This window comes from Acanthaster planci, unplaced genomic scaffold (genome assembly GCF_054643075.1).
Source record: "Acanthaster planci isolate LZ-2023a unplaced genomic scaffold, COTS_SCS Contig251, whole genome shotgun sequence".
Taxonomy (NCBI): Eukaryota; Metazoa; Echinodermata; class Asteroidea; order Valvatida; family Acanthasteridae; genus Acanthaster; species Acanthaster planci.
The window spans coordinates 1-16,753 of record NW_028257871.1 but is presented as its reverse complement, the minus strand read 5'-3'; the positions used below and the strand labels follow the sequence as shown (position 1 = coordinate 16,753).

At 43.0% G+C, this 16,753-nt stretch overlaps 1 protein-coding gene and 1 pseudogene across 2 annotated transcripts; one reads left to right on the top strand and one right to left on the bottom strand.

Annotated features, from left to right (window-relative positions):
- Positions 1 to 51: 51 nt before the first annotated feature.
- Positions 52 to 3,353, bottom strand: LOC147794965 (modulator of smoothened protein-like; annotated as a pseudogene). The gene is made up of 2 exons (XR_015424191.1): positions 3,337 to 3,353; positions 52 to 2,616 (listed from the first exon to the last, which is right to left on the bottom strand). The product of XR_015424191.1 is annotated as a modulator of smoothened protein-like (transcript).
- A 321-nt stretch (positions 3,354 to 3,674) lies between these two features.
- Positions 3,675 to 16,749, top strand: LOC110978487 (ATP-dependent DNA/RNA helicase DHX36-like; the record flags this gene model as incomplete). The annotated part of the gene is made up of 19 exons (XM_087132394.1): positions 3,675 to 3,798; positions 5,124 to 5,394; positions 6,788 to 6,905; positions 7,597 to 7,769; positions 8,446 to 8,616; positions 9,126 to 9,280; positions 9,500 to 9,601; positions 10,002 to 10,148; positions 10,568 to 10,708; positions 11,277 to 11,379; positions 12,058 to 12,201; positions 12,900 to 13,108; positions 13,542 to 13,659; positions 13,792 to 13,890; positions 14,233 to 14,406; positions 14,941 to 15,111; positions 15,525 to 15,624; positions 16,004 to 16,103; positions 16,629 to 16,749. Coding segments are annotated over exons 1-19 (2,697 nt in total), but the record flags the coding sequence as incomplete, so codon positions are not given.
- Between the last annotated feature and the right edge of the window lie 4 nt (positions 16,750 to 16,753).

Here is a 16,753-nt window from a genome sequence, read left to right as displayed (position 1 = left end):
TTGAATTCTCAACCAAGATTCTTTGAACAAGACACAAGCGGAGGCAGCAGCTTTTACATTAACCATGAGACGGGGTTTGCTCTTTTTATTTCAGATAAAATTCAAATCCTTTCTCCCGTGTGGTACAGTCAGTGAATAATACTTAACTCCGAGTACCACCAAGACTCGTCCTCTGAAGTCTAGAAATACAGACCCGCATGATGTTAAACTTGTCAACATATTTTTCTAACTCGTTCTGCTTAGCCACTTCACTCCACCTATCTTGTATGGCTGCATTTTGAAGTGCTTTTTTAAGTCTGCATGCAGGTTTATGTTCAGAAAGATGTGCATTCTTGGCCAGGGTAAAATGCATGCAGAGTGACGTCGCCCTTTTCCACGTGGGACCCGCTCCGTGAAAATATGTCAAATGACAACAAGGGCCAGTTTTGTTTAACAAGTATTGGAGAGAGCAAACTGAAACTCTTTATTTTGAGGCATCACTCAGTTTGGTATCCTGATCAGTGACGACAGTGCATGCGAGTGACAGATGTTGAGGGATCATATTGGTTTACATTATAATACAAAGGCCTCTAACCATTGTCGTCTAGGACTGAAATAGCTACCTGTCCTTTCCTAGACGATGTTAACAACTGCCCATCCCCTCCCAGTGAAATTGTTTAAGCCAACACCCTTAAGTGCTATTCTAAGGCTGTATTTCTGCTGTACCCAATATTTGGGAAGGAAATGTGAAGAGTTGTTGACCTGTGTTACAGATTGTTTGAAACCAAAACCAAAAAGGAGTCTTTCTAAATTTTGTACAGGAAAAAAATGGCTATCCAAAATTGGTTTTGCCTGTCCTGAGGATTTGGTGGCTAAATGTAGATGAGACACTGCCTATAACTCCAAATAATTATCTCTGGGAACTGAGGAGTAACGACTCACTTCCACAGATCACACATTCCAAAATCTGTATCCTTGTGGAGACATGGCTTTGTTCTCCAGTACTAAACGTGGTCGCATGTGAAACGATGTTTTCAAACTGCTCCCATTTCAACATGCATCACTCTCCTGGCCTGAAGTTTTGACCAAATGTCCCTTATATAAAGCACTTCAATTTACAACGGATTCTTACATATTAAAAATGTCTCCTCTTTGAGCGATTTCCAAACATCAGTTTCCTTGACTGAGGCAGTTACACGTAAATCCAACCTATCAATTCTACAAGTGCTATTTGTGTTCCATTGTAACTGTTGGGATGATCATAGGAAAGATTTCCATATAAGGACAACGCTTGATGCCCTGTGCACAAACCTTTGAAGCTTGGCTGAAAAAACCCTTTTTCAAAGTAAATGCTTTGGAATTGTGTTAGCGCAGTTTCACTTTTTAGGACGTTATAACTTTTTGATGGCTATTTTTAATTTTAAGGGAAAATTAGTTTTTTCCATATATAGAACTCTTTCCCAGTCACATATGCAAATTCAGCAAGTCCAACCATTTGAATGTAGTCACTAGACACCGTCAGTTATTGCAAGCTAGTGGTAAAATAAGGATTGGGCAAAGATTATTCATACACCAGTCATGTTGTGCTACCATAATGTCACGTTACCGCACAAAAAAAAAAATTTATCTTTTCTGTACAATTTTTTTTACTTTTCATGCGAAGCACGCCTACCACTGCCACCTGCTCACAAGCGTGATGTCACCACAGTGTTGGTCTGCTTGTTCCTGGTTATTGGATGACATATGTTCCCGAAACCGATACACAATACTTTAACAAGACACGACTTTATGCCACAATTCACAATTGACACAAATTTTGCCCATTCAGCGTAACTGTTACTCCATTACGTGCATCACTTAAAAATACTGATGTGCGCTGTCTGTTTTATATTATCTCTGCCTATTTTACACTATGTACATGCATCACGTGAGATTATGAATGTGCCGGATTGTCCATGATTTGTCACAGTTTTGATGGAATAATATGGCATAGGAAAAAGAAAAAAAAAAGTTTATCGGAGAACAATGATGTCATAATACATCTTTCCCAGTGCCAAAGCTGACCCAAAGAACGTGCAGATGATGCCCGTGAAGAACAGGCCATAGGAGATGCCAGTCTTGACGCTGTTGGGCAGGAGGTAGGGATTGCCACCGATCAGTGGGAGGTCAAAGCCAGCCGGGAACATCATGATGGCCAAGCAGAAGAGCGTCCAGGCGGCCAGCCCCATGTACTTGGGGTAGCGCCGCAGCCGGGGCCGCTTGTCGGAGAAGATGATCATGCCCGTGCCGACGGCCAGCGCCACAATACCCAGCATGATCAGTACGGCGGCCAGGAGCCACTCCAGCGGGCCCTCGGCGTAGCGGCAGTCCCAGGGCCGGCCATAGATCTGCTGGCAATGGACCAGCAGGCCCAGGCTCAGGTCCGAGCGCTGGACATTGGAGACCACCCACAGGGGCAGGGGCCAGGCTCATGCCGCACAGGGAGATGGCCAGGAAGTAGAGGATGCCGGCTGCCAACAGGAATGAATCCATGGCCGGTGACAGAAGTCTTGCACTCAAAGTCCTGATGTGTGCCCAACTCTGGACAAAGCTGACAATGTTGTCTGTGGTCTACAGATTATGCAGAAGTAGCAGAATCTAAGATAAAAAAAATCAACTCTTATTCATGACAACATTTCATTAAGCTTTACACTTAAGTATCTTTTGCCATGTTTAGACATTCACGCAAAATTATTTGACCTGTGAGAAAACAGGCTGACAGCTTTTTACAATATCAAATTTCCTGAAAAAAAATTTCCAGATCATGCCAGTTCTAATGAAAAGGTACTCGTGACAAATCTGGGGAATATAAAAGAATGCTGGGTCCCTGCCCAATGTCATGATGAATTTTTATTCAACTGTAATGCACCTGTGACTAATGAAGTTGAAAAATAAAAGAGAAGGAAAAAATGTTGTACCCTGACTCCACTTTTCTCATCACATAACATCTCAATAAAAGTCAGTCATTACAGAAATGCTGGAAAGACACGAATTCTGGACTGAAAAACATTTACGTATGTTGTCATGGTTGTTGGGAAATACTTAGAAAATTCTCTTCACTCCCCATAGACTTTGTACACAACTGCTGAAGTGGATTCAGGATGCAACATTTTTTTCTGAGAAGAATTCTACACATGGATGTCACTACTTTTCCTCTGCAGTAAGCTGCCATCACACATGTAAATTTGGCAGGGAATAGGCCTACATGGAGGATATATTGAACTTTAGAAAACGCTTGAAATTTTTACAACCAGTCTCCAAGGGTTTGTGCGGCGATGTATGGTACCGGGTATGGAACTCTTTCCAGTAAAGGTTTACCATAGTTGGTCCTGATGGAAAAAACAGTAGTAGGGCCTATACCATGCATGACGATGACATGACCGACTGCGCATAAATACAATCATGCCGAGTTGAAAGGGCACACCACCAAAAGATGTTGAAAAATTTGTGAAATAGATATGAGCAGAACTCATCCGAAACGAAAATGGTGCGGAACAGATATCTGTAAATTAACATAACGACATCTGCCTGAATTACTTCAACTTTGAAAGGAGATTAACATTGTATATTACCAGCGATCATTTGCGTAGTTCCAACACAAAGCTCCGCCATTTTCTCTGTGTTGTGCTGACGAATGAGGGCGCTATACCAATAAGACAGGGGCTTCAATTCATGAGCCTTCCCATCATGTGTCAATGTCATGATTGCAAGTGCACGTTTTACTTTCTGCGGAGGTCTCCGAAACGGACGCAGATCATTTTCCCCTCTAGATAGAATTAAGTGAGTCTTTCTTCTTCTAACATGTCTAACCTAGAAACAATATTTTCCTCGGTTTGCTGTTGATGGGGTGTTTTGAATCAGTGTTTTTATTCCTCCAGGGTGAAATTTCCTCCATAGCAATTTATTATTTAGCATCAAAAATCCCGGTCAGCCGGTCTGGGCCTATTAAATTAATGTAGATAGCCAGGTCTGGTGAATGTCACGCCCCAACTACAGCATTAGTCCCAACCCAACTATGTAGTTGGGACTGGCCCGGCCTCCTACCCCCATGATCTAACTTGGCACACTTTGAATTTTTCTTCTAGTGTCGCAATATACTTTCACCTCAAAATGTCAAAAGGTGAAATTTACTCGAACTCCTATTTTTTATTCATAAATCTCGATAATGCACACCCACTGCAAAGTTCAGATGAAATTTTATCTTGATCCAGTTTTCTTCCGAAGTGCAAAAAGAACATTTTGAAGTCTTTTAACATAGGCCTACACTCAAGAATACGAAATGGTTTTGTAATTGTGTATGTTAGTGGAGGTAATAATGATTTAGTTAAATTCATCAAATTTAAAGAAACCTTTACTTTAAATGTTTATGTTGGATTTTCTGAAATATTTTCAACTGTGCCACATGCTGTTTTTTTGATTTCAGATGCAATTTCTTGACCTGTTGACACTGAACTTGTCCACAAAGGTTCAAAAAGCCTTTAGGATAAGTCAAGTGAACATCGAATTGGGCCACATTAGGGGACTGTGTATTTTGTTTCACATTAGTGCGCCACCAAGAGTTTGCAATGCGTTAGCCAATCACAGTGCGCGAAATTTGTCGACCCAATGCGCGTTTGGAAAGGGTCGACAAATTTTGTGCATTATGATTTGCCAGCGTGTTGCAAATTCTTGGTGGCGCACTATTGTGAATCGCTCGTATTGATCACTTATTTTCAGGGACTATCATGCCATGACTGTACCTGTGATGGCCTTGAGCTTAGATATGACATGAATATCCAGCCTTGACATTGACAGCAGATGTAGTATTACTCTCGTTGAAATTTGCTTCCATCTGGAGCTGGATTGGTTATGCAAAGCAGATCATGCAAGGTATCTTAACACCAGTAGTAATAACAAGGCGCCTCCAGCCCCTTGTAACATGAGTCTTGCTGGAAAATGTGTGTTTATTTCCTGGTGTCATGAACATTTATAGGAATGGAGTTACTCCAGCAACCCTAAGTCATGGAGCACCATAGCATATCACCTGTCATGCAAAGAGTAAGGAGTTCTTAATTTTGTTTTGTTTAAAATTCATTGTTTTGGTCAAAATGATTCACCTTAAACAGGCTGACTTTCGATCAAATGAGCAAGGCCAGGGGACGCTACTTCAATAGCCACAGAGGCCGAGACCGGGGCGCCAGATGGGATGGAGGCCAGGAAGACGGGCGAGCGGGACCCAGCAGAAGAGATAGAGAACAAGGAGGGAGTGGGTGGGGACAAGGCCACGGTGGAGGGGGTAAAATGGGCGGACCACCACCGGGGCTGAGGGGACGACAGATCGGCATGTGGTATGCTGCTCGCGGGAGGGCAAAGAAAGCGGCCGAAGAAGCCAGAAATGTAAGCTTGTAACTGACAACCACAATCATTTCATTCAGAGGGTCGTTAAGTATTGCTCACGAGCCATAAACTCTGTGTTTGTCCCAGATTTTGGACATTGGAAAGAATTTGTACAGGGTGTTTTTAAAAAAAGATAATCCAACTTTAAGGGGGTTAATACGACCATACTATATACCTTTCAGCAAGGATCACGGTACCACTTTAGAGTAGACATCATCAAAATAAAATGACACAAAGGTTTGTTGTCCAGGGCAATGCATGATAGAGCACCATCACCAAGAATTTAGGGTGCAAAAATGTGGTTGGTTCACTTTCATGTGAAACAAAATCAACACGAATTCGCATTAATTTTAATGACAGATTATTAATTCATTTAGCGCACATTCATCAACAGCCGTCCTGAGTGACCTCTGTTCCTGTTTAAGCTGGTTCCATGTGTTTCATACTTTTTAACATTGGCCCAGATTGCTTTCTTTGCTGGTGGGTGTCTGTCTCGCAATGCTTCTCGAAAAGCGTCCGGTGGGCTTGCATGTAGCTGCACCATCGTGATACCAAGCTTGTTTGATGGCCAGAATGGACATGCGAGTCCTTTTGAATTAACCCCATTGCAAAACCAGTCAAGACATTATTCACAATTAAGGTGTGGCAGTTGGTCAAGACTAGTAAAACGCGACAAGGCTCAATAAGTTAGCCAGTGCTGTTTTGGTGCCGTGATTTCAATCCATTGGTATTCACTTATGCAATAACATGATTAGGCATGAAAGGTGTCATTTGAAAGCTCTTATCTTCAATTTTATTGTGGTGGCCCCCAAAATGCTGTGTGAGATGCCATATAGCTATATCAAGCCCTTAAAGTTGGAGTTCCCTTTTTTGAAAAACCCTGCCTATGCAGATGCCACTAATTTTTTTCCGTGCAGTGACCTATCAGCCATCTGAAAATAACAACATGTCCTGAGAGTCAAATTCAGCAGAGAAAATGTTAAGGTATTCATACAGAAAACACTTAGAATTTTTCAGACCAGTCTCATAGGGTTTGTGCACAGGAAGTCAAGTGGCATCCGTACATCTAATTCTTTCCCAGATTTCTAGTGGTGAAATCTAGTTGCCAGATTTCCATTGTAAGTGTCCACATTGTTAACATTTCAAACTTAACGCTTATTGGCATAGCATTGTCATTGCTCAATGACTTGCTCTGTAGTGGCCTTGGGTAAGAAGACACTAAAGAGATATTCAGTTTTAGAGGTGGGGGGAACCCACTATTCTGTGTAAAACCCCATCCACGCGCTGATCTGGGATTTGAACCCAAGTCGCCGAGTACCGGTGAAAGGAGGACAAAGCAACCACCTGCGCCTACCCAACTTGTCCCACTATAATTACCACTTTAATTTCCCAGAGGCCCGTCATAGGTATGCAGCCCGAGCATGAGCGGCACATCTGCAAGTTGTTGGACGATGTGAGAAACCAGGGATCTGATGACGAAGAACAATTTGAAAACATGGAAGTTACCCCCAGTAAGTTGTTGTCGAGGTCAACAGCTGCATACAGCAAAGATCAGTGAATCAAATCTTGAATTATAGTAAATTGATTCCAGTATTAAAGCCATGTCAAGTCGTGTCAAAGGCAGAAGGGTCGTACACTATGTAGGGAACGACTTTGTCACAAATCACTGCAACCCACAGTACATGTACATGCAGGTTGTCAGTTGAATAAGTTTGCAAGGTAACCTGTGGATGAAGTAGTGGCACTTGATAACCCTGTGTTTGATGGATGAATGCCATGGGCCTTTATCCAACACACAGGTGGTTTCCTGACGGTTTGATGGTTTTATTGCTTTCATGGATGCTGGCCTTTCCAGAGGTCACTTTCCTCTTCGGGTCTAGCACGGCGATGAGCCAGTGCAGAAGGTGCGCTCAAAATGAAATGTGTTGTATAGGTCATCCCAGAGCATTAATACATACGCGAGGCCCACCCTTTCAGCACGTCCGTACGCTGACTCACGCAGTGAACACGCTTCGGCTGGCTTGACGTCAGATGCATTGTTTGCGAGTGACCTTTCCAAAATGAAAGACCGAATTGGCTCAATGTTGATTAAAAGAAGAGATGCATTGTTTTTTTGTCACAACATTCCTGCAAGTTGCATTGAATGAGTCTTTCATTTGGGAAGATGTGTGAGTTCGGGGCCGTCTCCTTTGTTTCTACCAGGGAAAAATCCGCAAGAGGAGCAGTTCCACTCATTCTACAGCCACGTGCTAACCCGAGATGCTGGCCTGGACGATAGACTACGGCTGGAGCTGGAGACTAAGTTGGCCAACAACCGGCAATACAGAGACATGCAGGAGTTCCGCAAGAAGCTGCCATCCTACAATATGAGACATGTAAGTGAAGGCCACTAAATGTTGCTCGTTAAAACGTTGACGTCTTACATCAGCAGGTTTTGAAGGTGTTCTTTAGAGTCAAAGGCATTTGTTCTCAAGCATAGGCATCAGGGGATATCGGTTGTGCATTTTTTTCATGAATCCTATCCAAACTGTAGTTATACAGATGGACAAGGAAATTGGTTGGAGTGGGATTTGAACTTTTGATCCTTTGAGCACCACGAAAGTTCTCCACTAGCTGAGCTATCCAGACTAGGTTGGTGGTTCCACCTAGTCTTCAGTATCTGTATTTAAAAATGCTGTGTCCTCTGGGAGAGATTTGTTTACCTCTTCTCACGTTTGTAGAAAAGCTGACCTTGTTTTTACCATGACTTTCTGAGATGATCCCTGACTGCTTGGTACATATTTGGAGATGCTGAACTTCCGCTTAAGATTAATACTCACTTTGGCAAAGACTGAAAGATCTGGAGTCAGGAATCCCTCCAAAAAATTACCTCCACACAATTTTTTTTTTAACCTGGGTTCTTTTTGCAAGAAGGATGCAAACTTAAACCAGGCGTAACTCTATGTTTTACCCCGAGGTGCCTTTTAAAATCTCAAGGTAAACCTTGAGATGCATCTTGTGCAAATTTCCACTCTTCCCCGACCATGCTCTTTCATGCCGTTTTTCATCAAGGAGCTTCTGCGTTTGATCAGCGAGAACCAGGTGGTGGTCATCAGCGGAGAGACAGGCTGCGGCAAGACCACCCAGGTGCCCCAGTTTATCCTAGACCACCATATCCAGCAAGGTCAGGGGTCGACCTGCCGCGTCATCTGTACTCAGCCCCGTAGAATCTCAGCCATATCGGTCAGTGAAATGCTCAGGCGTGTTCTGTGCAATGTCAAGATTTTTACTTGTGAGAGAAATTGTAATAACATTGGAATTATTTGACTTGTGTTTCGTCAGATGCTCTTGAATTCAAAGAGTCTATTGCTGGTTATAATTTGTATATTGCATATATGAATTGTGGTTTTAATCCTCACATTAATTTCCGTTGTGCTTTTTACCAGCAATTTGATGTTGCTGGCAGCTTCAAGCACAAAATATGAAGAAGTTCTATAAAGCGCTGCTTCTTGGTTTGTGGTTTTAAGTGATGCCCTCTCCAGCCCAGTAACACAGATTCCTTTATTACATGCCCCTCAATATATACGTTGAATGAGTGTCCATTGACCAACTAATGGAAAAAGTGCATTAGTATCACCCCCAATAGCGTCTTGAAGGCAAAGTTGTTAAAAAAAAAACCTGTGTGCATCTCCAATTGAGTCCACAAAAGGAACCAAAAACATATGTTCAAGTCCTGGTTACTGGTTTGTCAGGTGGCTGAGAGGGTGGCGTGTGAGAGAGGTGAGGCATGCGGCAATGGCAACAGCACGGGGTACCAGATTAGACTGGAGGCACGGTTCCCACGGCAACAGGGCTGCATCCTCTACTGCACCAATGGTATCTTGCTGAAGTGGCTGGAATCAGACCGGTAAGTTACTTGACTGGAAAAACATGAAAGCTCATATCTCTTTTGATGTAATGGCTGTTTTCATGTAACAAAACCTTGTGTTGTTTTGCCTTGCAGAGGCAAGGTTTGCTTGTAGTTAGAAAGCCACAGTCTTCCGTTTCTCTTGTTTTTTGACAAGAGGCATCTGTATTTTGTGTACGTTGAATAGAATGTTAATTTAAATACATCTGTTTGGGACAGACTTCTGCAAAGCGTAAGCCACGTTGTTCTGGACGAGGTTCATGAGAGAGACATCATCTCTGACTTCCTGCTGGTCATTCTCAAGGATATTCTTCCCAAAAGGTACAGAGAGGATGGTTGAGGAAGAGATTGTAGAAACAAAAAAAAGAGAAGACCTCCTGTTTGATACTTGCACAGATCTATGGCACTTTACCACTGAGTTTGGCAGTGTTGGCCAGTTGCTTCAAGTCTGATGCAACAGTAAATATTGTTGTCTGTGACAGTGGACGAAAGGGAAAAACAGGATGTAATTTGAATATTTCAACCTTTGCCTGTCTCGTGAAAAGACTTGAATTGAGTTACAGTGATAAATTGGGTGAAGATATGTTTTTTTGATGAGGATCAAGCCACTTCACGTGATTTTACGATACCCCTGATCATCGAGCTTGTAGCAGTTCCTGGATGCAGGAATCCTGTCGGCCCAGTGATCGTGGTCGATAACCTAATGTTTTCTCGTTTTCAGACCGACACTCAAGTTAATCTTGATGAGTGCGACCCTCAATGCTGAACTATTTTCGACCTACTTTGACGGTTGCCCGATGGCCAACATTCCTGGTTTCACCTTCCCCGTGGAGGAGTACTGGCTGGAGGACGTTCTTCAGATGACCAAGTAAGGCAATCACAGACTCTGAAATCTGTCAGCGTGGTACACGAGTGACCTCATCTGTGTACCTAAAATAAATGGAGACATCAAAACATTTTTACACTAAGAGTTGGGCTGTTTTAACATTCCAGGATACAGACATGTATTAGTTTTGGTGGACGGTTCATACTTGGTGCAAATGTGAACATGAAAGCACATAGTATACTGTAAAACATTGAGAAGAAATGAAAGTACAGGTGAAAATTTATCAAGATCAGCTTACCAACCCATTTTTTTAAAACAACTTTGAATGTACCGTGTACAACATCCCGACGTGTGTCTTCAGAAACCAGTTGCATTTTGTCAAACACCTTCTCCTTCTATATGACAGACTTCCTATTTCTATCTCTTTTTGAAAAACTTATCGTTGTTCATTCTTGGAACAGATACACTCCTCCAGAGCAGCACAGGAAACACGAGCCAATCTGGCTGAAGTTTGGATTCGGAAAGCGCTTCCGGGAGGAGCTGAAGAAAGAGGAAGAATTCAAGGAGAGGTTCAGCGGTTACATTGCCAAAATGCGACAAAAGTAATCCGCACAGATGGTTGCTCAAACCAACAATCCCACAGGGGCACACCCAAACAATATGCAAAGCATACATTTGGTGTTGTGGATGTCACTTTCATCACGGTGGTCTTCCCTAATACACAAGACAAGCACCGTTTTGTGCACATTCAGTTGTAAGTTAGGTACATAGTATGCAAGTCAGTGGGTGTATCAGATATAAAATACATCCTCAGAGTGGAAGGCAGGAGAACCTAAGACCTCCCTTTGTTGCCAGTTTCTGTTTTTTTATGGTTGCCATTTTCTGTTTTTTTATGTAATCTCACTAGTTCATGTATTAAGTAAAGTCATTGCATTGAACACTGTGTTAGCACTGCATTAGCAACTCTTTGTATTTGTAGAATGTGCTTATTATTAGAGAAGGAGGAAACATGAATATTCATAAACCAGCAAGCAAAGATAGCAATCTCCTGACTTCAAGAAACACATTCTAAGTACGAGGTTTTCCACCATCACCCATCTGGTCTCTTGTTATTGGTCTCCTGTATATTTTCTACCCGACTGTTGAGGTTGTTTTGGTGTATTCTGGTAGATATCCTGAAGAGGTGGTGTATCATCTCGAAAACATGGACCATGAGAATATGGATCTGGAGATGGTTTCTTCTGTCATTCGTTACATCTGCCTCAACAAACCGGTCAGTTCATAAGGATTTCCCAGTATTTCATTGATCTTGTTGGTACGAGTGGCCAGTAATTTTATTCATTATTGTTACCAGCAAAGTTCACACTGTGTGTCCACCCAGACAGCCCATGGTCTGAACCCAGCCCAATCCAGCCAACTCAACCCAGCCAATCCCAGCCAAGCCCATACCCAGCCCAACCTATACCCAGCCCAACTCAACTTAACCCAACTAAACTCAACCAATACCAGCCCAACCCAACCCAGCCAAGCCCAGCCCAATCAAACCCAGCCCAGCCCTACCCAACCAAAGCAAACCCAGCCCAGCCCAATCCAACCAGGCCCAACCCAACCTAATCCAACCAAATCCAGCCCAACCCTACCCAGCCCGGCCAAACCCAACTCCACCCAACCCGTCCCAATCCAGTTCATTTCAAAGCAATCTAATCCAATGAACTCCATGCCTTCATAGAGTACGTCAATAAGCAGCTGCATGATTTTCTTGTTAGGTGAATACAACTTTTCTGCAAACTGTTGAGACATGATATTAGGTTCACACCTTGAGACATCTTGAATATGCTGATCTGAAAAGAATTCCAATCGTTTTAAAAATGATTAATCTGTTAGATAGGTTTTCCCAATTTAGTAACGTTGGATATGATTTGCTTTTGCGTCTAAATTCTTCTCTTTTTAGGAGGGCGCCCTTCTGGTCTTCCTCCCAGGCTGGGAGCAGATCTCCAAAGTGAACGACCTCCTGACCCAGCAGCAGATGTTCCGGAACAACAACTTCCGCATCATTCCCCTGCACTCCATGATGCCCACAGTCAACCAAAGACAGGTCTGATATTAAGTTGGACGCACAGCATTTCAGCTCCCCAAACACGACTCGATGGTCTTGTCTAATGTTGGTGTTATTTTTTGTTTTTACCACGCCTCTCAAACTTCAGGTCTGGAGTGAATTTGTATCAAATCGGTTCTCATTTTTTCATGCAGCTCATAACAGCAGTTATTAGTTATGGGATTAGAATGAAGTTGATAAACAAAGAAACAGAGGCCGTGACCGAAACGGGCTTCCGGAGCTACGGCTAGGTCTATTGTCTACGCATCTCCAGGCATTTCTAATGGAGTGAAGACCTAGACCTAGCTCTAGATAAGAGATTCGGATGCAGCCAGAATCATTGACAAACGCTGTTGGTTTTGACTGGTACAGCGTCTTTGAAATCTAGAGCAAATTGTAATATAAGTAGCCTAGCTGTTAAAACAGAGAGAATTGTGCTTCTTTGAAGAGCAAGTAACAAAGGATTCCTTGTAACTTGTCGCTTATTTTGTAGATCATGTTTTGGTTGCCAGTTGCAGGAGGTGTTTTCAACACATTTCTGGCTTTATTTAAATGTCTGTAGAATACTCTACGGTAAAATTTGTATAAAAAGCCAGGTTTCTTGGGCAAATTCAGTGAGATTCACTTTTGGTCTTTTGGATAAGTTTCGGTTGAACCTCAATGAGTCTTACTTGAACTTTTCACAAACTACGATACAGGTATTTGAGCGACCCCCGCCGGGCGTCCGCAAGATCGTCATAGCAACCAACATTGCCGAGACGAGCATAACCATTGACGACGTGGTGTACGTCGTCAACCTGGGCCGCGTCAAGGAGCGGAACTTTGACGTGGAAAACAACCTCAGCACCTTGAAGCCGGAGTGGATCAGTGTAGCATCGGCCCGTCAGAGAAGGGGGAGAGCTGGCAGGTATGCAGACATATCATTAGCTATTCATATATACAAATGTATTGATTATCTATTCATATATGCACATTTTTTGTCTGCAGCTCCACTTATAAGCATAAAAATGGCAAGAAAGGAGAGTGGGTAGACACTCGTGAATAAGATGTGCACATATTGTGATCTTATTACCAGAAAACAAATCACTTGTACTCAAATAGCGAAGTCCATCTCTACAAGTTTTTGTCTGTAAAAAATATTGTTTTGTCCCTTCAGAATGTGAATTGAATATTTAGAATGCTTGAATGAGTAGATAACAGATAACAGCTGTGGTAGGTCATTAAAAAGTCTGTTTATTTTGGGAGCAAAAAACCTTCAAATGTAGCTTGAACAGGTGGGTATGGAGCTGCGGGTGTTGGGAGTGTATTACAGCTAATGTGCATTTGATCAAAATCTCCAGAGTGCAACCTGGCGAATGCTATCATCTATATAGCCAGCTGAAGGCAGCCATGCTGGCAGACTACCAGCTGCCAGAGATGCTGCGGACGCCACTGGACGAACTCTGCCTGCAAATCAAGGTGGGCAAACGTGGTGATTGTCCATGTACTGATGACCTCACACTCTGTTTATATGTACAAAATAATGTTGCTACAGTTTGCAAGTAACATGATCACACACTGACATCGTGGGATTTTTTTTTGTCTCTACAGTCACTGAAGCTTGGTAGCGTCCACGGCTTCATTGAGAAGGCCCTACAGCAGCCTGACCCCGGGGCAGTGGACCTGGCATTGGAAAGCCTAACACGGATGGTCAGTCTCACTATAACCGCATCTGGTGTTTTCTGATTGGTCACTTTTTGATTTTCAGGGCATTGTTGTTGTCAAGATCTTGTTGGGTGGTCACTAGACCCCACAAGACCACCGTGAGAGGAATGCAAGACCCTCCATTTTAAATTCAAGTAACAAGGTGTTAAGCTCAACTGTGGCAATATCATTCCTGAGTCATTATTCGTTCTGATACCCGTGGTTGACTCCGTGACTGATCTTGTGCCTCGTCTTGTGATGGTCTGACCACGTCGCATGATCCAGTGTTTTCGGTTTAATGTCATGTGGTTTTAGTTTTAAAGTTATATTCTCTCTTTTTTCTCCCAGAATGCTTTGGATGAGAATGAGGAACTCACCCCGCTGGGTTACCACCTTGCCCGGCTCCCTGTCCCCCCATCCATCGGCCGCATGATTCTCTTTGGTGCCATGTTCTGCTGCCTGGACCCCATCCTAACCATCGCCGCCAGCCTTAGCTTCAAGGATCCCTTTGTCATTCCGCTGGTGAGATCTTTCTGCTCTCCACATGTTGCACATCACAGCATCACTGCCATTCTGACTCCAAATCTGCTTTGGCTCGGAGTCTGCCTTATATTCAAGAGCGAATAATTAATAATTTGTAATAATTTGATAGTGACGGTAATGCTTATATAGTGCTTTCCATCGTACCAATGATTACAAAGTGCCTTTACCTTAATACCTTCAGCTCTAAGCCTAGTTGGCAACCGTCTCTTTTAATAGCTGTGATGTGTTCTGAGACTTCCCCCTTCCATGTCCAATCATTTTTCTCTCTCTCAGGTTTTGGTATCAAGTTTCTCTTCACAGCCCTACTGTAGTGCAGTGGTTAATCTTTCAAAATCTGGCCCAACAAGGTTTTCTATTTTGATTGACTATAATCTGTTTGGTTTGAAAAAGATTTGAAAGACTGCTGAATTGTTCCTCTTTCTTCATGAAAGATGGGCATAAGAATGAGAAAGAAATGAAGCTAGGTTGCTTTTAGGTAGTGAGCCAGGAGTGAAATTTGACGATTTGTTGCAGGGCAAGGAGGAGATGGCCGACGCCCAGCGTAAGCGCATTTCGGAGGACACGTTCAGCGACCACCTCATGCTGGTCAATGCTGTGGCAGGCTGGGAAGAGGCCCGAAACAGTGGACGACATGCTGAGAGCGATTACTGCTGGAGTAACTTCATGTCTATTACCACCCTCAAGGTATTAGGAGCTGCTTCCTCAGAGATGCAGCTTGATTCTCCAGCTCTACCAAAACAGGAATTGTAAGGAAGGAGTCTTGGGTTCAAGTCCCACCACAGCAACCTCATGAACTTTTTTCCCTTCAAGTCTGTGTTGAAGTTGAATCCTATTTCGAGTGTCCAAGTGCATAGAAATGTAAGATTAGAGGTATGAGGTCTTGGACAAAACGTGACACAGGTGTGCAAGAAATCTAATGAAATAGTTTGTCAAATGGCTGACCCTTCAGATTTACATCTTCCACCAGCAGTGCACATGGACTTAGAATTTGACAAACCTTACTGCCTTAGGACAGCCGGGAAATTTCATGATGGAAGGAAGTTTTCCAGATTTAATAAAGATATTCTTTCTCTATTTTCTCCCCAATCTTGGACTAGATGCTGGGCAACATGAAGACCCAGTTCTGTGAGCTGCTGGCATCCATAGGCTTCGTAGCTGGGAAATCCTGCAAACAGGAGGAAGCCAACAAGAACTCAGGTGAGCCATTGGGGAGATTTTCTCAGCATTGAAGTCGAATCCCTGAGGTTGTGTGAGTGTTCAGTCTACCATCAAATTCAGACGTTGTGGACTCATTTGCACGGTGCTAAAGTATGACAGTTACGGCGTTTCTGTTGAGGACAAGAATTGAAAACTAATCACTGCAAGACGAAGACGTACAGAATTGAAACAATGAGAAATTTGTGATCATGGAAGCGACACCCAAAGCCAGATACGGCCTTTTCGCAAGTTCACATCATAATGAAACTCATTCTGTTGACTATTCTGTAAATCCAGGCGGCTCTGAGGAATTACCCCCAACCCAGTTTTATAGTCAGCTCCTCGAAGGTTGTTTTTATTTATTGTTTTTCTCATGCAGACAACAGGCAGCTAGTCAAGGCTATACTGTGTTCAGGTCTGTATCCGAATGTGGCCCAGGTGAAGAAGAACTCATTCAACAGGCGAGATGGAAGACACAGGTAAAAAGCCTCCAGGGGTTAATTCACCTGCTTGTTTGTGTTTCTGCCCATGTCCACATACAAGCGTCTGTGTCTTCGACATGGGTTTCCAGGGCTATGACTGCCTCTTGTGCCAGCATGTCTCTGCATGTTTTGAATGCAGCAAAGACCTAAACCTAGCTCTCTTCAACAGATACGGATGTAGCCTCGGTCTCCGTTGTCTGTCCAGAGATCTTCGCAGTGGTTATTTTTGTTCTCCAGTCTTTCAGTTGTAAATGAATGAATTTTACTTTAATAATACCAAGGTTTTGTTGATGCCTTTTATTAGTTTAAGTTTTGGATGTATTCTCAACGGACACTATTTCACTGTATCCAGTTAAAGTCTTTTTAAGGGCATTTGAATATTATCACATGAAATATGCACATAATAAACAAATCATTATTATGGTTACTGCTGTCCCCCAAAAAATGTAAAGAAAGTCTTTAGTTGTTGTTAGAATGACTTGCATATCAGGAGACTTGAGTTTCTATGTCTGTCCTGTGCAGGCCAGCTAAGATTATGACTCGCCAGGATGGGCAGGTCAAGATCCATCCCAAGTCGGTCAACTTCAAGGAGGCTGACTTCCCCACCAACTGGATCCTCTACCATCTCAAGCTGAAATCCACCAACG